Source organism: Lampetra planeri, chromosome 43, assembly GCF_965212315.1.
Source record: "Lampetra planeri chromosome 43, kcLamPlan1.2.h2, whole genome shotgun sequence".
Taxonomy (NCBI): Eukaryota; Metazoa; Chordata; class Hyperoartia; order Petromyzontiformes; family Petromyzontidae; genus Lampetra; species Lampetra planeri.
The window spans coordinates 1,566,003-1,593,312 of record NC_136149.1 but is presented as its reverse complement, the minus strand read 5'-3'; the positions used below and the strand labels follow the sequence as shown (position 1 = coordinate 1,593,312).

The following is a 27,310-nucleotide window of genomic DNA, read 5'->3' as shown; positions in this document are numbered from 1 at the left end:
ATATGTGTGTATCGAGGCAATTAAGTGTCTCATCGACGAACTGTGTCGGCGTACGGCCTCAGGAGACGATGTCGCAGAACTACGTCTGAATTCCGCACCTCCGATTAGCACGGTCGGCAACGTGTACTGTGCAAAAGGAGTTCAAACATTTGAATTCACTTCCGGAAGCCCTCTTTTTACATTATCAACACAAGACGCCACTTATTTTATATTCCCCGCTTGTAAGAGAGCATTCAAGGCACGACCGTTAACTCTCGTACCACATGTAACACGTTTCTTGGCCGGTCTCCTGTCCGAGACCTTCGGGCGGCGTACACTTGAACGCTGCTTAATCACGGGTGGCAAAAGCCGGGGTTCAAACCCAGCAACTCCACGGTAACGCCTCCGTGTCACGTCCGCCCCCCCCCTTCTCTCTCTCTGTGTTTCCGGCATGGAGGCTTTCGCGCCGCGAGCCATGCGGCCGTCTCGAGGCGGCTCGTTGAACATGGAACGCCGCCTACTCCCTGGCACATCCATTTAACTTTTTTTCTTATCCGAGTGAGGAATTTACCCGAGAGTGCACGAGCCCCCGCCCGCCCCCTCTAGGCGATGGCTGCCATAAAAAAAAGAACTAAAAAAACCCCGCCACGAAACAACGAAAACTCCGGGAAAAAACCCTCCCCCGTTCCGTGTCCCGCTCTGCGACAGCGGCTAATGTATTCCGCGGTTTGTTTAAAAAATGATGAAACTGGGGGGTGGCGGCTGGAGGTGGAGGGGGGGTACACGGTCCTGAATAATCACGTCCCCAGCTCTTGCATTGTAATGGTGTAATTATGGAGACATGTATAATGCATGTGAGAGTACATGTTACGCTGCCAATTTATGAGCCTGGCATCGAATAGCGTATATATATTACTTTTTTCACTTACAATTTCCTAAATGCAAAAAAACAAAATAATTTATGAAAGCGTAACAGAGAAGGTTTTTTTTTCTTCCTGTTGTCGCTCTCTTGTGGGTCAATTACTTGCATTTCTAACTCGAACAAGGGTTACATTTATGCTGTCAAACCTCTGCCGCTCGACGCGTGGCTTGACTGCTGTATTCCACCTTCACCCTTTCACTGCTCCGCGATCACTCGCACCCCACAAAGGTCAGAGACACGGCCGACCACTGGGCATCGCAGTGGCCCGCCTCTGATTGATTCTCTAAAAAGTATTCAACAAAACTATAAAAAAAAAAAATTACCAGGCAAGGGCCAGCTGAGCTTATATGTAGCTCTTTTTGAGAAGCGACCTGGCCACAAATAATAACTCAACGAAGTGGCTTATCACGTGGAAATTTACAGCCACCAAATACTCTAAACGCAACTCTAAAAGTGGAGGGGAAAAAACTAGAGGACCCGGAGAAAAATCCACTCGAGCACAGGGAGAGAACACGTAAACTCCAAGTATACAGCAGCAGGCGTCAGGGTCGGGATCAATCCCACGACCTCCTGTATACAAAGCGAGGTAGTTAACATCTCATAGCCACCGTGGTGCCCTCATGAACCCCAAGTCGTTGTCTTCTCCTCACCGTCTCCTTCACCGACATCTCCTTGCACTGCTCCCTCGCTCGCCACTTCCCTCTGTCCTTCGCTGCGTTGTTCAACCGAGACGGCTGTGCACCCCGTCCAGTGTCTGATATCTTGACGCCCAGTCACAAAGTGGGGTTTCCTCTTCCCGTAGCACCTTCCAGTGTTCCCACCATCACCATCCTCTGCGGTCGGTCCCCATTTATCCAGGGCACATGTCCGCAACGCTGCAGTTATGCACAAGTGCAACGAGGTTATTTGTTGGCTCGTGCGTGTTCTTCAGAGTAAAAAATAGAAATTAAACGTGGTAGAAATTGAACTACGCCGACTTAAACGCTGCTGCTCGTTCATTTGGCCGAGGAGCCCTTTGAGAAGGGCGTTCGTCGTCGTTTTATAATTTTTGTTTTCACGCGTCGTTACGTGTTTGCCATGTGTGCGCGCGTGTCAATCGACACCCTGGTCACCCTCGCAAATGAGATGTTCCATCTCACGGGAATTTTGCAGGTGACATATTAGAATTATAATAATAAATTAAAGTGCCACCCTCATTGCGGGGAGGGTTGGCGGGCCGTGGCGCATCCCTTGGCGTCTCTCCGTCCTCCGCCAGCCTCGCCGCGTTGTTCACCAGCTCGCTGACGATCTGACTCCGTCACCTGCACCGCCGCATCGTCGCCCTCCCGGCCTAACTGCGCGAGCTGTGACCTTGAAGCTCTGACCTTGAACGTTATTGGGCAAGATCCTTAGGGTACGAGGCTGTCGCAAAAGACGGTGCACGAGGCACAAAAGAGTCACCACGTTTACCGCGACCGCTGCCTTGAGACGCGTGAATGCCCTGTTTTATATCGTGCCAACAGCATCCCACAATTAGAATCACTGGAAATTATAATATGAATGCTCACACCGTTAAACTACCAAAAAAAAACTATTTTTTGTTTCACCAGCTACGGCCCACTGAGCTATGTAGCTTATTTTTCCTGGCCACAAATGATAGCTCAACAAAAGTGGCTTGTCATGTGGAAATTTACTGCAGCCAAATACTGTAAACGCATGTGTTCATGTGGAGGGAAAAAGCAGAGGACCCGGAGATAAATCCACGCGACCATTGGGGGAGAGAGAGAGAGAGACACGCAAACTCCAAATATATATAGCATGCGTCAGGGTCAGGATCAAACCCACGACGTCTGGCATACCAGGCGAGGGAGTTAACATCTTGCCAGCACGGTGCCCTTTGCCAATCCGCTGCTGGATGAAGGCCTCCCCATGTCGTGGGGGGTAGGTTGGAGCATGCCTCGCTACACTGTTTAGTGCGGATTGATGAGGCGGGGAGGGGGGGCACACAAGGACTGTGCAACTGCCACGCTCCACTGCTGTGAGCCGTGGCCGGGAATTGAAGTTGCTTTACCAGGTTCAGGGTGAGTTGCACTCGGCACAGAAAATAACACGAGCCCCTGTCTGATGATGATGATGATTGAAGGCAATCTCGTTTAGGTTGTAGATTTTTTTTTACACAAAACAGACAGATGAATTTGATTGGTAATCGGGAAAAGAGCCCATATTTTTCTCTGAGTTTTTTTTTGGGGTAGATCGCGTAAATGTAAATGTGTCGTTAAACCCGCCACTACATGACATGGCCAATTAGTACAGCACACCGGTGTGACGGAGAGCAAATCCACAACATTTACAATCTGAGCACGACGTTTCGCCAGCGATTACAATGAGCAACATCAGGCGGGCAGCCAGGTTTGTGGAGAAATCCTCTTGTTTCTGTTAGAAGGCAGCGTCAATGACGAATGTGGCAAGTTGTTTATCAATTGGCCATGTCCACCTCCACAACGCCCACATCCATAGTCTACACAATTTCAATTTTCAAATCACGGCGTGGGTTGCGGCAGGGCATACCACATCCGCTGCTTTAGAAAATGCACGTTTTTCCCTTGTGTTTTAAGTCGAAAGTTGTGGGTGCATCCTATCATCTGACAGGTTTGTGTGTGGTGTGGTGAGTGTGTGGGGGGGGGGGTAGCGTAGCGGTCAGCGTGTTGCGCTGCGAACCCCATTCACGGCCATCACCAGTGATGATTATCTGAAACGGTCCTGGGCCTTCTCTAGGTTGACTCAGCCTCAAATGAGTACCTGGTGCGATGTGTAAACATCGCCAGGAGGGAGACAAAGGCGGCCAGGCGTGGTGCTGGCCACCCACCCCCTCGTGTACCGTGCCGGCCTTCATAGGTGCTCGCTAACAGCACTTGCCCCAGCAGTCTGTTACAGGCTATACGAGAGGGTCTTTGTTGTGTGTGTGTTGCGCACGTGACCAGATTTGTGTAACTTTATCGACACAAGGTTTGGGGTTGGATGCATCTCTCTCCAGAGCCTTACGATCCGCGGTGACGGTAACTAAGCAGGGTTGTGATTAGTATCTCTTTACCTCGGGATGCCCTCAAGGCTCTCTTTCACGTGGAGGGGGGCGGGGCGGGGGGGAGCGCTGGGGGGTTGGGGGTGGGCCGCCGCGTCGGGGACGTTTGGCCGACGCAGCCCGTGGGCTGGCGGGGGGACCCACCGCGGCTCCTGCGGGAGGTTATTGAGCCGCGCTGCCGGCGGCCGAGTCGCTCTCCACTGACCCCGGGGCGTCTTCTCCTCGCGGAGGAAGCTCAAAGGGAATCAATCACGCGGGGGGGGGGGGGGGACCCCCCGCTCTCCCAAACAATAGCCCGCAGCCCCTCCCCCACTCCCACGCTCCATTGTCGTCGGGGTGACCCCTTCTTAACAGTCGGCTGACAGGCGGTGATTTATTATTATTATTTTTTATTTTTCACCATTATTTGCCGCAGGTCGTTATTCTGACCGTTTGGCCAAAGTTGCACCGAGCGGTGGTTGCAGGGCCGTGCATTCCGAGGGCAGCGTGCGTGGACGGGCGCGTTACGAGGGACTGCGTTCCCTGTAATCGGTCACGGGGGAAAATAAGTGTCGTCTTGCGTTGATAAAGTAAAAAGAGTGAATTCGTACGTGCGTTTGGTGATCTTCTGTCGCGCCGCACGTAGCCGACCGTGCTAATCGGAGGTGCATTCGCTGCGCGCTGTCGCGTTCGACTCATCTCTTTCCCTCTGCCCGTTATTGGTATTCCTGAAGGGACCCCGTGTGCTCAGTCTCGGCAATGTCGACGTTTTTTCCCTTTGCTTTGTTTTTGCTGCTGTGCTCACACAGCACCGGGAATCTCCCATTGTAATCTAGCCGAGATAGTGGCAAAACGGGACCACCATCCGCGCAACAAATCAATTGAACTCGGCACTCAAATCTCAAAGACAAAAAGATCGGAGGATCTGGGAGTCATTCGCAGTGCTGCTCCTTTTCTCTCGTCACTTCTATGCTGTATTCTTAGGTTTTTTATTTTACTTTCATAAAAAAAATTTTACCTACGTGACTTTACCGAAAAAACCTAAGAATATGAATCTTTGCAGTCACGAAAGCTTCAAATCTAGAACTTCTATTCTGTGCCAAATGCAGGAAGTTATCGTGAGTATCTGCCGGTCGATGGATTCAATTCTGGCACCAGCAACGGTCGAAGGGGAAAGATGATCACGCAGGCATTTCGCGTTCAAGACGGCAACAGCAGCAGCCACGAAGCCACAGCCTCCAGTCGCTCTACGCTTACGCCACTCTCATTGGCGAGGTTGAGTTGGCCCCGATGCGTGCGGAGTTGGGAAGTAAAACCAATCGTGAAAGTAATACAGTGGTCAGATTACATCTCTCTTTTTTTTAAATAACGCACGGCACGATTGCGCTTCTCTTGAAACCCCACGTAATCGGTAATCGTATTCTGATTACTTTGCTACAATCACCCTCGCATCACGGTTCTTAAGGCGTTCACACAAGAGGGCAATTGAGGGGGTGGAGAAAAACGAATATATTCTCGCCAAATCGGGTTCTTGCCCAATATTTGTTCTCCCAGGAGCCAATGTTTGGTCATATTTGTTCCCCTTACAAATAGTTTCTACCCCTTCATTGTTATTGCGTGTCCTCCAGGGGGGTGACCAAACCGCAGTTCCAGCGCCCCGCTCAATAGAGACGCAGCTGAATTGAAACTTTTCATTTTAACTTTTTGGAAACAGGAAAGATCTGCGGAAGCTGGAGCAACCTGGGGCACTCACCCCTGGCAGCGAATCCAGACACGAGTGCTCCCACATATTTCTAAAATGTAAAACGCACAACAGCCCAACGGCGCGAGCTTAGATCCTGCAGTGTGACCGCCCCACGTGACATGAGACTATAATTTTTTATTTTACCAGGTAAGGCCGACTGAGCTGTATGGATCTTTTTCAGAAACGACTTGCCTATAGCATATAATAGCTCAACGATGTGGCTTATCATGTGCAAAGTTAAAGCAGCCAACAATCTAAACACACGTTTCTAAATGTGTGAGGACCTGGAGAAATATCCATGCGACCACGGGGAGATAGACAAGCAGACTCCAAATATACAACAGGAGTCTGGGTCGGGATCGGGATCGAACCCACGACCTCCTGTATACCAGGCGAGGGAGTTAACATCTCGCTACCGCAGCACCCATGGCTCTCGGCAGCCTGGTGAGTATTTGGTTTGTGGCCTGCATGCGCAGGAGGTTTTGTGGTCACCCACGCGCCCTGCGCGATGTCCACACGAGTTGCCGCAAGATGCTCGTCGCGCTGCCCGTCCGCGGAGATTGCCGCCGTGAAACTTTCCGTGTCCTCGTTTCGACGTCGCAACCCCGAAGTGGTTGTTGGGGTTCTGCCCCGTACTTGCAGGGGGGGGGGGGGGGGGACGACGACTCTCACGGGGCGACCGCTAAGGGAGATCGAATTTCCATGCCCCCTCCACCACTCCCCCCCCGGCAAGTCTTGTTGCTGGCACAACTGCGACCGGGGCAATCATCTGAAACGTTAGCCCCTCTCGAAAAAAAAAAACATTGCCAAAATATTTGTGGAAAGTGTACGGTTGATATTAATCTTAAGTTCTCTTGTATTGTGCATCTGCCAAAACCACTTGTGTCACGCACTCGCAATGCACCCGTACCCAGTGTAGGCGCGCACGCGGTGCAAAGAAATCCTCCTCTCGATGGAATGGTTTGTTGGGACGAGTGCTGCTAGCGAGCGTCTATTGAGGCTGGCATGGCACGGGGCATGACGCGGCACACGAGGCGGTGGTTACGGAGAGCACCGATGCCAGGAGCCACCTCTGCAGTCCCGACGCTGTCTTTCTCCATGGAAGTCGCGGCTTCTCCCACGCGAAATAAACATTGAGAGGTGCCTCTTATTATCATCATCATCATCGTCGTCGTCGCCATCGGTGGCAATCCTGACCTAGCGGTGGAAAATGCCACGTTCCCGTGGCAGGGGTCAGTTCCATCTTCGACTCCCCGCACAGTAGCGGCGCTCACTTTGCCGACGCCGCAGGAATTGTGGGCCGGGCCAGGTTGACCACCGACGGTGATTTGAATTTGCGCAACCTCCCGATCGCGAGTGGAGACGGCTCGAGCCGCGAGCGGATCCCGGGCCGCCGCCTCCTCGAGCGGCGGTGACGACGGCGCGAGGTTCCACCGCTCGCTCGCGGGGTCCAGTGCCCCACACAGGCCCCGGCCCCCTCCCCACGTCCCTTTGCGTCGTTCCACTGACCGCCGGCGCAGCACCGTAGCGCCCCCCCCTCCCTCTCATCTCAACCGCCACGCCGTGCTGCCCTTTTCTCAGCGACCTCTCCCGCTGTTACCGCCCGCCTCACGTTTCACTTCGAATTTCCCTTCCCCTGCCTCCCTCCGCTGCTCATTCGAAACCCCCCACAGTCACCAACCGCCACCCACCACTCATCAAATTCTACAACCCACGTCCACCACCCACAACCCACCTCCACCACCCACAATCCACCTCCACCACCCACCACTCATCTATCTCCACCACCCTTTCCTCCCCCCGCGTGCCACTGCACCTCCCGCCTGCACGCTCCCACTTGCTATGCTGTTGCTGGTGGGGAGACCTTCACTGAGCAGTGGGTAGATCAGGGCCGACGACGACAGCGACGCCGCTTCTGAGCAGATCCGCTCTGCCACGCCGTGTCCCTCGCCGCCGCGTACGTGCGCACACGGGGGGGGGGGGCGCGCGCAGAGAATGGACATTTTTTTCGGCCGTTCGTTTTTGCCGATTTTTGGCCGCTCTCAGCTCAAAATGTAACAGCGTGCGAACCCTGCCCCAGCATCTCCTCTGCCCGTCCTACATCATCTGGCACTCGCCCCTCTCCCTGCCCATCGCGCTCTCGCGCCCCATTCCCCAGCAGTGCCTCCCATCGTCTCCCGCTCTCCTGCCGTCCTTCGTTTCGCATCCCCGTCGCTCCATCCGTCTCCATCTGCTTCGTGTTCCCGCGTTGTCCCTCCCTCCCTCTCCTCTCACCCCCGGTCTCCATCTGCGGTGTTGTCTCTGTGCTTCTTCATACCCCTCACCCCCCACCTCGCCTCTATGTGCTTCTACACTCCCTCCGTTCATTCTACCGCCCCCCCCCCCCCGTGTCTATCTGTCTGCCTGCCTCTCGCTCTGCTCTCTCTCTCAAATCGCCTCGCCACCTCTGCACCTCTCGCCCCCTTTCGCGTAAAATGCAGATCAGGCCGGCGATTACAATATCAAAGGCAATGCGGCGGCCAAAGCATTTCACTCATTTTCCCTTCAAAGCGCGGGTGGGGGTGGGTGACTGTGACCTGTTGCCCCCTGGCCTAGTGACCATGGGTTCTACCACCCCCGTATTCTTTCTCTTACTGGAGCTTTTAATTTAAACATTCTTTATTTTTTTGGTATTTTCTTAAAGAGCTGTACTGTATGCCCCAGCAGAGTTTGGTTTACACGGTGTGTGTGTGTGTGGCTGTATCGTTTTTTAGTCCATATGTCCAAACCAGCGGGGCACGTTTTCCTGGGGCGGATTGATATGCTAAGCGGCGATATACACTGGTGGCTGTGTGTGTGTGTGAGCCCTGCGTGTGATTGACCGCGTCAAGACAAGTTCTAGCCACACGGACCGAGGGCCGTTGTGATTTACGTGAACCAGAATCTTTATTTATGCTGGAGGAATTCGATTAGCAATAAAGCACTTTTTGACAGATGTCCAGTGAGAGGCTGGTCAGAAAGTTACAACAAAAAAACTATGAAAAAACACGATATGAGTGCAAAGTATAGGAAAGGTAAGTAAATCACAAACAAAATAACAAATACAATTTTCATTTTTTCTATTTTACCAAGTAAAACCCTCTAAGCTATAATCACCGTGCGTGTTTGAGTGCAGAGGAAGAAGCAGAAAATAAAGATACCACCATCTCCACACACACTATTAGCTTGGATGGAGCAAGCAGTCGTGTGCAGATATTTATCTGTCAAATTAAATCCACCCACCCCACCCCATGAATATTAGGTGCATTGGAATTGTTTTCCGAAATTAAATATTAATGCTTGATTATTATTGTATACATGCTCGCTGAAATATCAGCGATTGTCCAAAACGTTCGCCTCGTATATAACACCACGCCGTGTACATTTTTCAGTTGTACTGCAGTGTACTATGGGGAGCAGTGGCGCAGTGGTTAGCGCACCGTGCTATGATGAACCCGGCGATCTGAATTCGTTTCACAGCCACAGCAAAATTCAGTGGCGAGTCATTTTACAAAGCAGTCTTGGTGTCCCTGGCTTCGCCAACCGACAATGACCAGCGTGGCGAAGTCTGGTCAAACAACTCCCAATCACTGACACGGTGTGGGGAGGTCTGGATTGACAAGAAGCTGTATATTATTGCTTGTGTTGACTTGGCGCAAACGATGACTCTAGTGAACTACTTCGTTCCGTCTTAGCAAACCCACTGGCAATGCGCAGTGTTAACTGTGTTATTCAAGGGTTGGTAACCTCACATTCGGCTGGCGAGGCTGCCTTCAGTTGGCTGCTCAGCGTTCTAGGTTCATCGCCTGTCTAATGCGCGTAATTTATAGACAAAGACAAAGCCCCCCCCCCCCCCCCGTGTAGCCTTAACATACTTTGGGGCAAATGCTGTTAGCGAGCACCCATGATGGCCGGCACGGCACACGATGGGTGTGGGTGTCCAGTGTCCAACACGACGCTAAGCCCAGCTGCTGATGTTGGCACACCGCAACAGGATTTCATTTAAGGATGAGTTCACCCCTAGGGGAGACCCACCAACACACACACCACTCGCGTACACCGAGGCACACGCTCGCACCACACTCGCACACTCCCAAGCTGTTACCTTGGAGCTTAACAAGACATGCATGTGCTGGAGAGGTTGTTACTGTGAATGAGGGCTTGGGACTCGATGTCAGTAATTTCCAGGGACTCTGGAGAGTGTTTGGAAGGAAATAAGCCGCTATTAGCAGCTGATGGGGTGTTACACACGTGTGTATTGGACGGGCTTTCAGTAAGGATGTCACTAAATAGACGAAACTAAGACCGCCCGCTAATGCTGGCAAGATAAGCACATTTTATGGCTCTATATTCTCACTCTGTCTCTCAGCACTGATGAGGACCGTCGATGCAAGTGTTGGGGGATTTCAGGGCCTACAAAGCTGCGTGCTTTTTTTTTTAATATGGAGACTCGATGAGGATTTCCTCCCCGCCACAAAAGAAGAGATATTGGGGGAGTGGTGGCGCGGCAGTTTGTGCATCGCAGTCGTTGCTACGAGCCCAGACATCTGAGTTTGATGCTTGTCCACGGCTAAAATGAGTGGTCAATGGTCGCTGAACTGGTCCTACTGCCCACTGCCACGCTGACCCACACTGACCCACACTGGCCCACGCTGACCCACGCTGACCCACACTGACCCACACTGACTCAGACTGACCCACACTGACTCAGACTGACCCACGCTGACCCACACTGACCCACACTGACCCACGCTGACCCACACTGACCCACACTGACCCACACTGACTCAGACTGACCCACGCTGACCCACGCTGACCCAGACTGACCCACGCTGACCCACACTGACCCACACTGACTCAGACTGACCCACACTGCCACGCTGACCCACACTGACCCACACTGACCCACGCTGACCCACGCTGACCCACACTGACCCACACTGACTCAGACTGACCCACACTGACTCAGACTGACCCACGCTGACCCACACTGACCCACACTGACCCACACTGACCCACGCTGACCCACACTGACCCACACTGACCCACACTGACTCAGACTGACCCACGCTGACCCACGCTGACCCAGACTGACCCACGCTGACCCACGCTGACCCACGCTGACCCACGCTGACCCACGCTGATCAGCATTGCTAAGAGGGCCTCAAACAACAGGTGTGACTGACACTGCGTGAGCATGGAAAAAGCCTTCGTCCAACAATGGGTGGGCTGACGATTATAACAATACGAAGAATGATAAAGGGACACATTATCAGCAGTGATAGTAACTATCAGGAGGTGTGACAGAGCCGCCAGCTGCGAGACGAAAACGCCGTAAATGCAACGTAGGCGATGGAGGACTGAACATGGCTTAGCCCACAGTTTCACAACAAATCCATTTGCATTTCACCGTAACTTGACGATTGCTGCCGCTGGGGGGGGGGGGGGCGGGGGGGGGTTGCGTAGTGGAGACACTAAACTCTCTTGGCATATATCTACTCACATATGCCTTTATGTATCACCCTGAGGGTAGAACGGATTAGCAAGACTAATCGAAAGCAGGCGACTGCTCTGGCTTGAGGGCATCTTTGCTTTCTTAGTCTGCCCTCCTCCCCATTGCCCCCCACCCTACCCCTCCCGCCCCCCCCCACGCCCCTCAAGAAAAGGTGGCAAACGCGCGACCGTGTTTCTTCAGCGACCACAATAATTTGTACGGAAATACACGGAGGGCAATTTGTTGGCAGTGCCACACAACCGCAGATCACGGCAACTCACAATATTCTGTCCTGACCGCTACTTCGTGCCAGACGGCGGTTTAATAAGCTGATGCCTTGAAAAAAAGACCCGTTAAATCGATTCTTTCTTTTCTTCCTAATTCGTATATTTGTTATTATTTATTTCATTGCACATTATGAATTGTTGTCGTAGCAGCGATAAGTGAAGAATGTATCTGTAGTCTGTGCTCCCAGGTTGTAGTAGGGGCTGTGTCGTTGCCCAATCCTGGCCAGTTGGGCTAAACAATACTCAAATAGCGAAATTAAACGATTGGCCTTTTCACTTACGAGACGTAGATGTTTTAAAGATGAACCATATCAGTGGGAAATAGAGTTTGTGTTTAGACGGGCGGCGTTTGCGATGAATGCGTCATTTTTGTGATTTGTGTGAAAATGCATGTTTGGAAGTTGGCCCATTACACTGTATGCACAGGCAGATTGAAATGATGTGGCTGAGTCGTAGTGGCTTTTAATGGAGTGCATTTAGGTTAATGGTATATAATCCAAATTGTACTGTAATTGTGATGTTTTAAATTAAGATGAAGTTAATCTGAGCTTGCCAAACCAAAAAAATGTCATCCTAAAAAAGAAAAAAAAAATCGTTAATGGTATTATAGTTATAGTGATATTTGTTGATAAGTGACTCAGTACATTAAATATATTGTGTGTTCGTATATATATAATCACATATTAATAATCTTCAATTTCCGCAAAGCCAAAATAAAATGTTTGCAATTTCGTTTAATTTTGGGATTAAACCAGGGCACTAATTTGCAGTAGTTTCAAACCAACAACCATGCATGCATGTTGGACTTCTTTCGCACCGTACGGAGCCAACCACGCCGTCTCCTCACCGTCACTTTGTTGCTGCTGTGCGGTTTTCAATTCCCCCTCCCCCCTCCCTCCCCACCCACCCACCCACCGCAAACAGATTCCAGCCAGGACGTGGCGGCTTGGTCGTCCACCCACAAATTGGCGACAAGCTTGACATCGTGTGTCCCCGCATCGGCGATGGAGGCCCTCCGGGAGGAGGAGGTACGGGATTCGGCTCGCCCTCCTCCTCCGGGGCTGCGACGGAGACCTACCAGTACAAGCTGTACATGGTGACGCAGTCGGAAGCGGAGTCGTGCGACACGACCCGCCGCAAGAACCCGCTGCTCACCTGCAACCGGCCCGACCGCGACGTCAAGTACACCATCAAGTTCCAGGAGTTCAGCCCGAGCGTCCTGGGCCTGGAGTTCCAGCGGGGCAGGGACTACTACATCATCTGTGAGTACGCACCTCTTCGCCGGTCCGAGTGTCTATATAAAGGCGAAGGCCGAGCTGTTTGGTGGAGTTTTATGAAAGGTGTAACCCCCCACCACCCTCCCCTCCACTAAAAAAGGGCAATAAAAGGCCAAGAAAATGTTTTTTTTTATCTTGACGATGTCTGCCCCAGTACCCAGTAAACATGAAATGTTGGGCCTATGTTAGGATAACGTTAGGATAACGTTGGTCCAACGGTTTAAACCATATGTCAACGTTGACCCAATGTTTGCACGTTTCCTGGGCGGGCGTGCAATGCTGTCCAGATCCATCTTTTATAATCGATTCCTACATGTGAATGGTTGCGTGATCGAGAATCGATTATTTTAAAATGAATGCAATTCATCGGCAAGTTTTTGCAGATCATAATTTGTGCTGATGGAGCGAACCAAAGTGGTGTACAAGTGTGGTTGGGGGGAAAAAGAGAAAAATACAAACGAGACCGTAAAAAACTCGACGCCGAAAAATATTTACACCGTGGAATAAAATCTTGAGCGCAAATCGTGACAATTTATCAGCTCCAGCCGATTGTTACAAAGTGGAATTCCCGTTCAGAATTTTCTTAAGCTAGTGGCAGGAGGAGAATCATCCCCTGTTGCCAAAACAGCCGGAGGGAAAACGATTTCAGAGAACGGCTTCTGAAGTTTTTTCATTTGCTGGAGACCCCTTTATTCACACGAGAGACACCTGTTGTGACACGCCCAAACAAAGGGTGACACACACCCCCCGTGGCGGGTGTGTTGATCGCATCACGAATCGGCCGTGCAATCGGCCGCTCGTCCCGAGGCGTTGGTATGGTCGTGAAGTCGAGGACAGAGGCTGCCTTGACTCATCCCTGCCATAGGAACGTGGAATTTCCACCACCGACTGGATGAGCACCTTCCCGGGTCGAATTTTTAAGCGGGCGCGAACAGTGGGCGTCACCCATCCGCTCGCCTCTCGCTGCACCCGCGGTGTTTTCCGTTCCTGTCCCCGTGGTGTCGTTGTGTTGCCTGGTATGGTGCGGGTGGCATTCCGGTGGTTTTATCTGTGTTTCAGGAACGCTTCCTAAAAAGTACAGATTGTGCCCTCCCCGACTACAAAATTCCTTTTGCGTGATCGGCTCCACGCAGGAACACACATGCCTTATTTGTGGTCCACGTTGCTGGCATTGATAGTTGTTTTTTTTCAATGCTTTGCTTGATTTAAAAATGTAGATCGTCATCATCCTCGATTTATCCAACGCTGAATGAAGAGACCTCTCCAAGCCGTCGCCATCTCTTGCTGTCTCGTGATGTGGCGATTCATCAGATGATCCACAAAAACTGACTTCATAGCTCCATCTCCGAGAATGTCCTATTGGGGATGTTCCCTCCTTTGACAGCCACTCCATTATGTCGCCTTCCTGCGGCGTGTTCTGCCCAAGCGAGATTATTTTTTCTTAACCGGTCAAAATTGTGTTCCTCTACGTCAGTGGTTCTTAACACTTATTGCAGCCTTGCACCCCTTTGGTTCTCAATCGTAAAAAAATATATATTTGCTAATAAACACATAGGGTTTGATGAAACAAAGTAGTTTATTCTTGGTTATTTCGGTAAAGTCATGTAAAAGGGAAATAATAAATAATTGAAAATACATAAGTAATAAAATATTTGAAAATATATTTTATTATTTCCCTTCTACGTGACTTTACCGAAAGAACCAAGAATATGAATCGCTGCAGTCACGAAAGCTTTAAATCGAAAAGTACTTGTACTTACATTCCCATAAGTAATTAATTTGTGTTTCGATGATTTACCTTAAACATAAAATCTGCTCATGTCACGCACCCTCAGAAAGGGCATCGCGTACCCCCAGGTTAAGAACCCCCACTGGTCTACGTTGTTGGCTCTGAACTTGTGAATGTTCTTGAATGCAATGGGGGTTGTTTTTGTTTTCATTGAAAAATATTTCCTGTTCATTTTTTTTAGCTACCTTATCTCATATTGCTCATCCTCATATTAACTAAATCCAAATATTTGCTCCAAGAATGTCTCACGAGATGAAACGTCCCGTTTACACAAATAAAAACAACGACAACAGCAAAAGCCCGGCCCTTAAATAACTCCCACAATCGATCACTGCGAGTAGCACATTCATGAAAAAAATATGATTAAGAAAAGTGAAGCCCGGCTTAGTCTGCCATCATGAACTTGGCAGTTGCTGTGATTTGCGATTCACTGGCAAACCGTATGGAATGTGCTGAACACCATTTCCTAATCGGATGATTATCATTATCAGGTTAATGACATCAGAACGGCAATGTTTTGACTTTTTCCCACATAGATAGACACGAAGTGATTAAATAAATGCTGCTTGCTTTTGAAGCCTTATAATACAATGCCATCCCTTAAGTCACTTTTGCAGGAAAGTAGACACTTTCTCAGCTCACGTGCCTCCCCGTCCCACGTGCGATTAAATCGCGTACGCAACCGGAATTAAGCCGCCTTGTAAGTTTACACTGGAGCCGCTCTTTAGACTCGGGCAGAACGGAGCGTGCGTAATTATGTTATGTTATATGTTCCAGCGTTTTTTTTTGTGATGGGATTAACATTAGCGTTAGAGGGGGGGAGGGGGTGGGTGGGTGGTGGGGTAGCGACGGTCTGCCAAGAATTTTGCAAGTCCAAACACCGAGGTGTTTTATTGCATCCCGGCACAGAAATCGGATTTAGCAAATTTGCTGCTCAAAATTAAACATTAAATACACTTATTTTTTATTGTTTAGTGAAATTTAAAAAAGCTTTACCAGTGCGGTGAGGGTGATGAAGAAATTTTGCCTAGTGCTCTTCTGATACACTCTTCCTAACATCGCTAGCAACCTTGGTAACCGTGATGCTGGCAAGGCAGCAGGGGGGATATCAGATAACGTGTGAACTCAGACTTTGCCAAATTTAAGTACAATCTCACGCGGTGTGGGCTGGCTCGGGTTGACGGGACGCAAGCGTGGAGGGAGTCGTGCTATGCACCAATGCTAATGTAGGGCGTTTAAAATTACAAATGATTAGCCGTTATAACCGCATTATTTTTCGTTTGTTTTTAAGTGATGGTTCTCGAATCTTAAATACCTTTCAGATATGCTTCGTTTTTTTCTGCACACAAGGTGGGAGATTTTAACGATGCGCTGATCCCATATCCCCTTTATTAAGTTTGCGATTGCACGCATTGAATAGCGTGTGAAAGCATCGACGCTTTGATTCGCATGCATCAGTACAGTGGTAGATGTAGAGAGGAAATAAAATGTGACGACATGACAAGACCCTGCACAGATACAGCGGCCAGGTTTGTTCGACGGAGAGAGGCAGTCGGACGCGGATTTTATTACAACCGGGTAAGGTCCCACTGAACTAAGCTGTTCTTTTACGGGAACGACCACAGCCCAAGGACCTTTGACAGTGGTGGCAGTTACAGGACATCGCAGGGAGGGAATCTGCAAACTAACGATGACCAAAAAACAAATATTAAGTACACAAAATCTATGCCAGAACGGTCAGTCATAGATATAAGGAACAAAAAGGAAGTTTTAAAAAAAGATCCTGGACTTGAGACAGGGAGTTGATGGCACAGATTACTGGGGGCAGGGATTTGCAGACTGAGGGAGCAGCAGATTGTCGTATGGATTTGGTTCGTTTCAGTCACCACAATGTTTACAAAATAATAATCAATTCTTGAATCGAATCGTGATGATCCTCAATCGTGACAATTCATTGAGTTGTGAGAGAAGGGCAGTGGACGGTTAGGTTTCTAACTGTAGATTTGAAGCTTTCGTGACTGCAAGGATTCATACTCTTAGTTCTTTCGGTAAAGTCACGTAGGTAAAAAATGACATTGAAATTAATAAAAATTTAAATGAAAATCACGACGTTTCGGAGGCAACACACGGAGACTTATGTTGCCTCCGGAACGTCGTGATTTTTTTTTTTATTAATTTTAATGTTATTTTTTACCTACGTGACTTTACCGAAAGAACTAAGAGTATAGGTTTCTAACTGATAAAAAAAAAATGTAATAAAAAAATAGTCTTAAGAATAATTCTATTTCCGCCACGCTGACACACACTGTGTAAACACTGCAGGGGGGGAGAGCGATCATGTTATAAACCAGTGCTGTACATCCGGATAACATCTACATTACTCCAGTACACATCGCGACCGGGATACATTACGCAAAAAAAAATTACTTTGATTTAATTGAGTGCCTGTAAAAGGTATGCGTTCACCATATAAGGTTACCCTTTTGCGGAGCGACTGTACATTCAGGAGTGCTCGGTGTAGCGGAAGGGACTGTTGCTGAGGAGCTACGGTGGCTTGTAACTTCATTGCAGCGCTAAATTCTCGCGCCAATATCGGCGACCGCAATTTTTTCCGGCGAGTTTTTCTTCTCGCCGAAACCCACCACAGGGGTCGGTGCTCTGTCGGGATTAGAAAACTCAAGCGACTTTATGAACTCGTTTATTGCAAAAAAAAAGTTTTATGGAAAAGTTTTCCAATTCCTGTGAAATCAGTTTGGAGGACGCAGTGATGAATTTAGCTCGTGCACGGGTGCCACAGACGCGTACGTTGCACCCTCAAGACCGTGACATCCAGCGGTCGATGATAGAGCCTGGCTGAAGATAGAGTTGCCAAACTTACGTGAAAAAAAATTGCTTTTTTGTGCTTAAAAAATAAACTAAAAGCAAAAGGTAAATCCAGACGGTGCGTGGCCGAGACGAGCACGTGAAAGTAGCCCATCTCGCGAAGGCACCTCGGCAGGAGGGTTTTAGAATGCAACATTTGTGTTTTACGAGGACGACAGCTGGCTCTGAATAATGATAATAATAATAAACGTGTGAATAATGGAATAAGACGGGCACGGGCGAGCGCGCACCTCCACCTCGCTCGATACGCGTCGGCATCGACGAGCGACGCTTTCTCCTGAACCTCTCGTATTCTCGACCTCCGCCTCACCCCCCCACCCCCTCCGCAACCACCACCCGCAACCCGCCTCCCGCTTGAATGTTTTCAGCGTAACCGCTCTTGCGATGATGTCGTCAGTCTATTTAACCTCGAGCCTTAACCCCGACCCGAGGCGAGGGCTCGGCATCCATCAGCTGCCTCGTCCAATTAAACGGTTCTGCTTGCCCGGGTTCCTAACCTGAGCCCTGGGCCCTTACAACAGATGTGCAGTGGCGGTGGTGGTGGTGGTGGTGGCGGCGGCGGCGGTTCCACCTTTGCCGACGGAATGTTCAGCCGCCTGCACCAGTCGGTGGCGATGCTGGCCGCCAATTGGGGGGGGACCCCAAGCTGATGTTGTGTTTGACCCCCCCCTACACCATCACCCCAGTAGCCATAAAATGTACCTGGTTCGATCGATTCCTGGCCACAGTCCTAAGCGATATTTGAACCGTTTCTGAGCCCTCTGCCTACGCCAACCCACATTGATCAATTGGGTGAAGTATGGTCAAACATCCCGCGTGACCCGACGTGGCATTGCGAGTCCTTCATCCGGCAGTGCAATGAGGGAGGGGAGAGGGCTGTGAACGATCGCCAATTAGTTTTCGTATGTCAGTGTATTGGGCACTCGCACAGCAGTCAAGAGGTCACGGGTTCAAACCCGAAGTTGGCACTGCACCTATAAGGAATCAATCAGGTCTGTTCTGAAGGTAGCGGGGATTTTTTACATCAAGGATTATTAAAGTTGAAAGCTTATTAAGGCTGATTAATGTTTAGCGGGGGGTGGCGGGAAGCCCACTACCTGCATATTTATGTGTTGGTCAAAAGCGGCATGCAGCGCTATAAAGCAAGGATATGAAAGGCTTATCTCTTTTGGGATGTACGTTTTGGCCTTGGCGGGAGGGCAGAAAACCTTTTTTAATCCAGCGCTACTTCTCATAATTTAATCATTGACAGCTAATTAAATAGCGTCGGTGGCAGAGCTGGGGGGGGGGTGGTTTGGGGCTAAGCAACGGGAGAGCCCGCGGTTTGGACCACCGTACGAGGCCGCCGTTGCGAGAAGGCGCGTCGTGGCCCCCGGCACGCTCGCTCTCTCCGTCCGGCCCCCTGAAAGAGTACCGCAACCCCGGTGCTCACCGCGATGGAAGCGTGAAGAGGAATTTGCGACATTTTTCCACCCTGGTTTAATTAAATCTCTCCGCTCCCCCCCCCGGCCGGCGGCGGTGGTTGAAGTTGCGTTTTTCCGCCGCGCTACGCACGCAGGCCGCGGGGGCCCCGGGAGGAGATCGTTGCACAGGCTGTCTCTCTGGCCTAGGCCCCCATCATGTGACCTTCGCGGTGTGCCCACCACCACCACCACCAAGTATCCACGACACCTCGCGCGTGCTGCTAGCGCGAGGGATGCGATTGCAGTGCCGTGCCAGTGTCCGAGAATACAATAATATAAGCCCCCCCCCCCCGTCTCCCCAGGACATTTGTTCCCCCAACAATGAATATTTATTCCCCCGAAGAATCGCTAATCAGGAATATTGGTTCACGCTGCTGAATAGATTTTAGCAAGTGGGATTCTGTTCTTTTTCGATATCCATCGAACAACGACAGTTACTTCATCGTACGTTTTCAGATGCTCTTCAGCGGCCGCCTGAAATGCTCTTCCTTCCGATATTAGGAAACCACTGGAGGTCTGTGCACTTTTGAATCACCAAGACTTTAACAAAGGCCCTCACTGACAGTCCGGCATATTTATATTTGTCATCCAGTTTTCCTACTCTCTGGTAACACATTTTGAGTCCTTGATTAATCTAAGAAGATCCCTGCACACCGTGTCAGTCACACGAACCAGTCAGTGGTCAGGGATATGGCCCCTTCTCAGAAGTCGCTTTTGTACCCCTTGAGGTTTTTTTTATCAATGTAACCTTTATTTGCTTATAAGTCTATAGCTGTACATTTGCAACTAACGCCAAAGTCCAATGTCCAACCTTTATTTATGAAACGGTTGCTCCGTTTTCCTTTTAGGGTCGTTTAACTTGTTGAACTCTGTCAGGAAACTATCAACACGATAATGAATATAACCTTAACGAGAGATTTTAAACTATTTTTACGTACCACACAAGGGCCCACTGAGCTACTATGTAACTCATCTTCAGAAACGACCTGGCCACAACTGACAGCTCAACCAAGTGGCTTATCACGTGCAAATTTATAGCCGCCAATTACTCTAAATGCACGTTTCGATATGTGGATGGAAAAAAACAGAGGACCCTTGGGAAAATCTACGTGACTACGGGGAGAGAGACATTCAAATTCCAAATAGACAGGTGTCAGGGTCGAGATCGAACTCACAACCTCCTGTATACCCGGCGAGGTAGTTAACATCTCACCACCGTGGCGAACAGGGAGGAGCGGTGATGCAGTGGTCGGGGGCACCGTGTTCTGAATCTCTCGATCTGCACTCGATCCCCGGCCACGGCTCACATCGGTAGCAAGTGATATCAGAGGCAGTCCCGGCTCCACTCTTTATCAACGCTCACTGACCAGGGTGGTGAGGTATGGTCAAACAACCCGCATGACTGACACAGTGTGGGAGAGGTCTTCATTCAGCGGTCGATTGGCAAAGGACCTGAAATTATTATCGCCAGAAAGTATCAAACCTCAAATATACATATATACACGCACACATCTACAATTAACGAGTGTCTTTTAACAAACAGCATTCGTCTTTGGTAAAACCTCTGCACCAGTGTAAAGCAACTGCTGTCGATAAGGGCCCAGGGTTGAGGTGGGGTGGCTGGGGAGGGAGCGAGAGGGGAATGTGCCACGGTGACCTCCTCTGCCAAGGCCTTACATGTGCGAGTGAACCAGAGGCTTAATTTTGAGGGCGCGCAGATGTCAAAAATCACCGGCTAAACTATTGGCCCTGCAATCAACCCCGGTTTTTCACGAGCGCATTTTTACAGCTCTCTGTTTCCACTGCCCATCAGGGTCTCAATCGCCTTCCTTCGACCAAGCCACTCGTGAAAATCCGTGGATCTCTCCAAATTCATAAAATGTCCAACTCGCTCCCATGGTCACACTCTCCGTCTCGTCATTCTCAACGCCAAGTCCATGGCTGTCGCCATGGCCACCGCTAATACCATCCCAGCATCGTGGGATGTTCTTGGCATGAATGACACAATATGAAATGAAAGCATTATTATTATTTCCATCCCTGGGCCACCTTGTTCCAGGTCCTCCTGCGTCATCGCACACAGTCCCTTCTCCTTCAACTCTCTGGTCCCGCTTTCTGTCTCTTGATCCCTCCCGTCACGGACCCGAATATCCTTCATTGCTCCCAGGAGTCTGGCGTCTCAATCACGCCTCGGATTTCGAAGTTGTTGGTCCTCCATGCTCGATCAGCCGTTCTCACCCTCCTGCTGCCATTTCTGCGGTGACGGAAGATTTCTCCGCTACGTTCTCTCCTCGCCCACAATTTGGCTTTGTAACTTGGGACTTGCGTAACCTTCGCTGCCTTTCAACAATAATAAGTAAATCGACAGACAGGTTGGGTCTTCATTTCCTAAACGAATAAGTGCGTGTAATCTAAATAACGCTTGGGCCACGTGCTTCTTCAGCATTTGATGAAGCTGCCAATTCCTGGCATGTTTCTACTTGCTCAGTCTCATCAGCAAAATGTAGTTTGTTAATGTCGGTCCATAAGGTTCATTGGCTCATGGTGCCTCAATGTAATTTATTCAATTTTGTTGGTTACTCTTACCCAAATTAAGACAATATTTGATCACCTGCCACAGATGTTAGCCATAACCGGGAATTGAACTCATTGGGCTGATTGTGTTGTGTGCTAACCACTGCACCAAGATAGCATGTGATCAAATGTAACTACGCATGCAAGTCTGACTATGCTGATGAGAGCTAAAAAGGTCCTCACCACTCTAGAGTTCACAAATTTAAACACCCCCCCATGTGCTAGTGGACTATAATATTAATATTTACATTTTAAAGTGGAGAAAACCATTGTGAGGTATGTTTATTTATCTCCTTACCCATAATTCTCCAAAACAACACGCAACGGATGTATGGTTATACGTAAATAAATATACTCAGTCCAAGAATCAGTCGACTCTAACCTCTTTCCTCTCTCCACTCGAAGCCCCCTGTTAGTAGCAGCTCCGCTCCTCTGTGCTACACAAGCCTTAGGACATCTGCTTAGCAACTGGGATTTCAAAAAACAACAAAAATAACAAACAAAAAAACCCTCGGATTTGTGGTGTTGGCCATCCGAGGGACTCACGGCTCCGTCAGATCTTGTCGTCACGCCGGCCTAGGACTAGATTTTATTTCGATTACTTCGCTGCTATAAATGTCCAGCTGATGGGCCAGTTTGTTGAGCTGTCATTTGTGGCCAGGTCGCTTCTTAAAAATAAGATAATAGCTCCGTGAGCTTTAATTGATAAGATAAAAAAATAGATTAGTTTTGTATCTTTTTAAAGTGATTTGTTTACCTTTTCTATACTTTGCACTCCTATCGTGTTTTTTTGTTTGTTGTTGTAACGTTTTGACCCTGTGCCCCTACTAGACATCTGTGACAAAAAGAGCTTCATAGCTCATCGGATTCCTCCCCCAGTTATAAATAAATATTCTCATTCTGGGCTTCTGCAACGCAGTGAAATGTGGATGCTCTGGCTGGTGCGGCAACAGGCCTTCATCTCCGAGGTGTTTCTAACGATGACGATGATGAGGATAGCGCCGAGTGAAGGTGCTTTGTGTCGGCGTACAGTAGCGGTGGAGGGGAGTGGAGAGAGTTGGGTAGCTGGGAGCCATGGGGGGGGGGTCCGGGGGGTTGTGAGGATACTGGTCAATGCCCTCAGCCGGCTGTTGGTGCCCAGTGGGAGGAAGTTGTTTTTACCGGCGAGCCTCTAAAAACATTTTGTGTGAGCGTGCGTGTGTGTCGTGAAATGCCGTTTGATTTCTCAGGCATTGCTCATTGAAAACTATGCGACCGAGAGAAGGATTTAAAAAAAAATGTTTCCGCTCGACACATAACATATCCTCTCATATCCAATATCCACATAAATGCTCTGAATATCATCCGCAAAAGCCTATTATGTATGTATATTGAGCTTATTTTTCGCACTGTACGTAGCCAACCATGATAATTGGAGGTGTGGGGGGAAAAAACAAGCTGTATAAAAAAAATATTTGTGGAAATGTTTTCCTAATATTCGTGTTTTTCTGCCGATTGGAGGATTCTCCTGGAAGTTTTGGCAGATTCTCTTTATTACTTGTGGGAAAGTGGCACAGGTGGCAGACGGCTCAGGCTAATGGGGCTTAGCCCCCTAAAACCTATTTACCAGTTCTATCATTCACACAAAGCCCCACACAGTTGGTTAAACCGGGGTCATGGCCGGTTCAGATGTCTCTTGCCGTCACTTATGCGAGCCACGGCCGGGAATCGAACTCTGGTCGGTGGGCTCAGCTGCGTGGTGCAGGAACCACTGCACGACCGCTCCCACCCCCTGGGTCCAGGTGAAGTTTGTCAAGGGTCGGGGAGCTTTTTGAGAGGGCGCTGGGAGGGCCCCGTGGCGTTTTTGTTTTTGAGGACTGCATTCGGTCCGAGCAATTATTCCTTGTCTAACTACGTCTCGAGACTTGCCGCGTGGGAAGCCGCGGCATAAATATTTAAATGATGGATTACTACGGTGGGTTTGTGATGGGCTATGCGCATCAGCCAGATGCACAGCTCTCAACGCTGCGGAGTAAAACGTGATGATTTGAGTGTTGCTTGTGACCTCAGTGATTTAATTAATGGCTAAATTGTGAAAACAGAAGTCGATTGGCCCCTTCTGTTCGTTGGGTTGGGTGGACACTCTATCTTAAATGTCCTGTGCTCTGCCAATTGCTTCTCTTTTTAAATCCTTTATATTAAGTTTGCTTGCTTGTGCGCTTACGACCGTGCAAATCTTTCGGTCGTTTTTTAACCCACTTCCCGTGATCCAATCGAGCTGACATTTTGCACACAGACTCATTGTGCGTGACAATTTATTTTCGTGAAATTTTTTTCCAAAATTTTCAACATTTTAGGGAAATAAATTATATTTAATTGCCAATTGCTTAATGGTGGCAGGCAATCATCTGACCCATAGGTGGCAGCCATCTCAAGCCAGAGGACGAGAGGACTCTAGCCGCCATGCATATAAAGGATTTATAGTGAAAAACTTTGTTTTTACGGGTTAATTTTTCTTTATGTAATTTCTCGTCACTCCGCTTCCATCTACAGAAGTGTTCCATCGAGCCACGTGCAGCTCATTGACAAACTAGGCCGCAGATTAATGTCTGCGAGCACACTTGAAGAATGAACGTGGCTCACCTGAACATGACTGATTTGCAGTGGCCTGCATTTTATCATCACAATTGGCGGCGCACTTTTAGCTTACTTTTTAACAACAACAACAACAGCAACAACAACAACAACCACCACCACAAGTGGTTGTCTTATGGAGCGTTCTGGCATCTGCCATGGGAATAGCGAATTTCCACCACTGGCTCAGGGTCACCAAGAGAGAAGAGCACTGTCCACACCAGAGTTGCCACCTTTCCCGCTGGAGACCAAACCCAGACATATTGCTCAGTCAGCCCAGGCCTATCAACACTGTGCAGTCGACTGCAATAAAGTTCAACACAGCAATGCCGGTGCCAGATGTTGGTACAAATCAATTCCTGCCTTCCGAGCACGGATGCCAATTCCCTGAATGTCTAGGTCAAACCCCCGGACAGGTAACAACACTAGTCCACATTCGATTGAGCGGGGAGACATTTGGAATGTTTTTTTTACTTCGGTGTGATAATGTGTCGCACGGTCACGTGTGTTGTGGTGTACGTGACACCGGCTGGCTGCTTGGTGCTTCTTCGGCCAAGGCCTGGGCTGTTGTGTGGCAGTTGGAACTTCTTAATTGTAGCCACAAGCGGCAGCTGTTGCAGAAAACTCCGTTGTGTGTTTACGTGGCGCGCGAGCACAGCATCTGAATTCTCTGGGGAAACTTCCACACATGACTTAACTACTGGAATTGGATAAGAATAAAAAAACAGATTTTTTTTAAAAATGACAAATATATAGCTGCATTCACACACTTTCACGGTGAACAGCTATGTTTTTCCCAGAGTAACACTCTTGAAAGATCGTGTATTTTGAGCTGATTCGAAAAAATAAAAACTCAGGAATTGAACGCGGTTGAAATTTGGTGCGCGACTGTCAATTTAAATACATTTTTTTACATTCAGTGCACGTTCGCCAAGGGCGTTTGAAAGTATTTATGCCTACAGAAGCATGGCTAACAACACTCCTAACGACAGGACAAAGAAATAATGTCTGTCACACGGTAGAAAGATTCATTATCATTCCTTGAAAATGAAAACGCATACCGGGATGGGGAAAAAAGACCTGTTGTAAAATATACTTTGCGTGCGGGATTTCCCAAGAGCGTGTCCAGAAAAGGCTCTACGCTTTCCTTCGTGGCAAGTTTTTTTTGTTCTTGTCGTCGTAGGTTTAAAACAAAAAGTACAGATGCACGCATAGTGTGTACGCGCGTCATTTACTCGGGTGACCGAAGACGGGACCCATCGTCCTGCGTGGCGAGTGGAGGGCATCGACGTCGCCCTTCAGCCGACGATGACTGCCGGGGGCTGTGCCGAGCGACACAGAGCTCGCGTTCATTCGCGGCGGGGGGGCCGGACTCCGTTTGCTCGATATTGCAACAAAGCGGAGGCAGGACAAGCCACTGCGTGCCTTGGCGTTACGTGGTGCGCGGAATGCAAATTGTACGGAATGGCATGACTGATGTACTGTTGTGTGGCGGCTTGGTTATTTATTTAACTATTTAAAAAAAAAGATGACCGTGTGTCGAGGAGCACGCGAATAAAGACGGAGCGATTTTTTTTTTCAACAAAGAAACGGGGGCAATTGGGGTTGTACAAGCAGAAGGGAATCCAGTTTATACACCTACTGTACGTACACTTATGTCCACACACGTGTGCGCATGATGCCCCGGACTCGTACAAAAAGCCGTTGGCTGCTCTGTGTACGGCACAGTAGGTACAAATAATTACACATTCATATGGTGGAGGGCCCGAGGTTACTACCACTTCTGTTGAAACATAACTCTGGCGTCATGTGGGACTTCCCTGTTACTAAAATCACCTGGAATGCGCCGATCCCGTCAGGTCTCAGTGGCAAGGCAGCAAGGCAGGGTCATCCGGACAGTGCTCGGATGGGTGACCCCCACCTCCCCCACCCCCCCCCCCCGTGCACAGCTGCGGGGGGGGGGCAGCGAGCCGGGGCAGCAGAGGTCGGTTCGGCAATATCCGTTGTTGTGCTGTACTTCTACGGTCCCGCGTTTCTGCTCTCCCCCGACCTTCGCCAATGAAGTGCACTGCCCAGCGTGGTGAAGTACGGTCGAGTAACCCCCCCATCCCCACCACGATCCCGTGCGCGTGCCGTGGGGATGGACCCCCTTCGTCCCGCGTCCCCCTTGGCTTCGGAGGCCGGCGAGGAAGGCCGCGTCGGCCGCCCTGGGGAGGTGCCCGAGCGTTGCTCCCACCGAGCGGCGAGCACCCGCGATGGAGGTCCCGCCCCACGGTGCTTTCGTTCATCTCCGGGAGTCGTCACCCGATGAGCAACTCAAAACTCTGACGAGAGATGAGGAGGAGGAGGAGGTCTTGCACCCCCCACTGGACACACGGTGGTGCTCATTGCATGTCCGAGTCAGCAGTGGTTTTACTATGGGTGGACTTGTCGCCGCCATAGGAATGAGGAATTTCCGCCACTGGCTCAGGGATTTTTAAACAGGAGGTGAACAGGAAGTCGCTTTGAATAAAAATGCCATTAACTTTTCCAAGGAAGTCTCATCATGACGCAAGTCTTATCATGACTTGAGTCCTGATGAGACTTTTGCTACATTGGGTGTTGAGCCAATGCCGTTCATGAGGGTTTGCATGTGGGAGGGATCCTGAGTACCTAGAAAAAACCCCACACACCCATCATGCTGGGATATTACTTCTACCCAAATGTTGCTAAATACAGAAAATGACCTACAAATTACTCAATTGGGATTACACACAGCAGCAATCACCCCACCCTACTGGCACTTTCTTGCCCGTTGGCAGGCCATGTGCTTAGCAAGTTACCTTGTGCCAAACAGGGTTAGCTGCTACTGGGGGCGCTCTTACAAATATTGCTGATAACATTACGACGTGTTTTGCGGAGCCCTCGGAGACACCACGGCGAATTGGGCACTACATCATCAACAAATCGTTACCGTTATTATGACCCCGCCAGGGTCTGGAGAATCCCCGCAGGGAGCTGTGCGATGTCAGCTGACCTCGCGTCTGGACTGACTCACTGCTGGGCTCTTAATGCCCCTTGGCTGCACAGGCCCCACCAATAATTGGTTCCAACCACACAACGGCTTAATTTCAGCCGGGTCTTGTCCGGGTCAGTGACCCGGACAATATTTTAGCACCCAGGGCGGCACCACGTCCAATGTATATCTCTCTCTCTCTCTCTGGCTGTGACTATCATTCACGGGCCTACTC

General features: G+C 49.6%; 1 protein-coding gene across 1 annotated transcript in view; it reads left to right on the top strand.

The window, feature by feature from the left end:
• Positions 1 to 27,310, top strand: part of LOC144732556 (ephrin-B2a-like) — a 166,420-nt gene that overhangs the window by 68,965 nt on the left and 70,145 nt on the right. Inside the window, 1 exon segment of the mRNA XM_078613987.1 lies at positions 12,406 to 12,743. Coding sequence (XP_078470113.1) covers positions 12,406 to 12,743 — 338 coding nt within the window.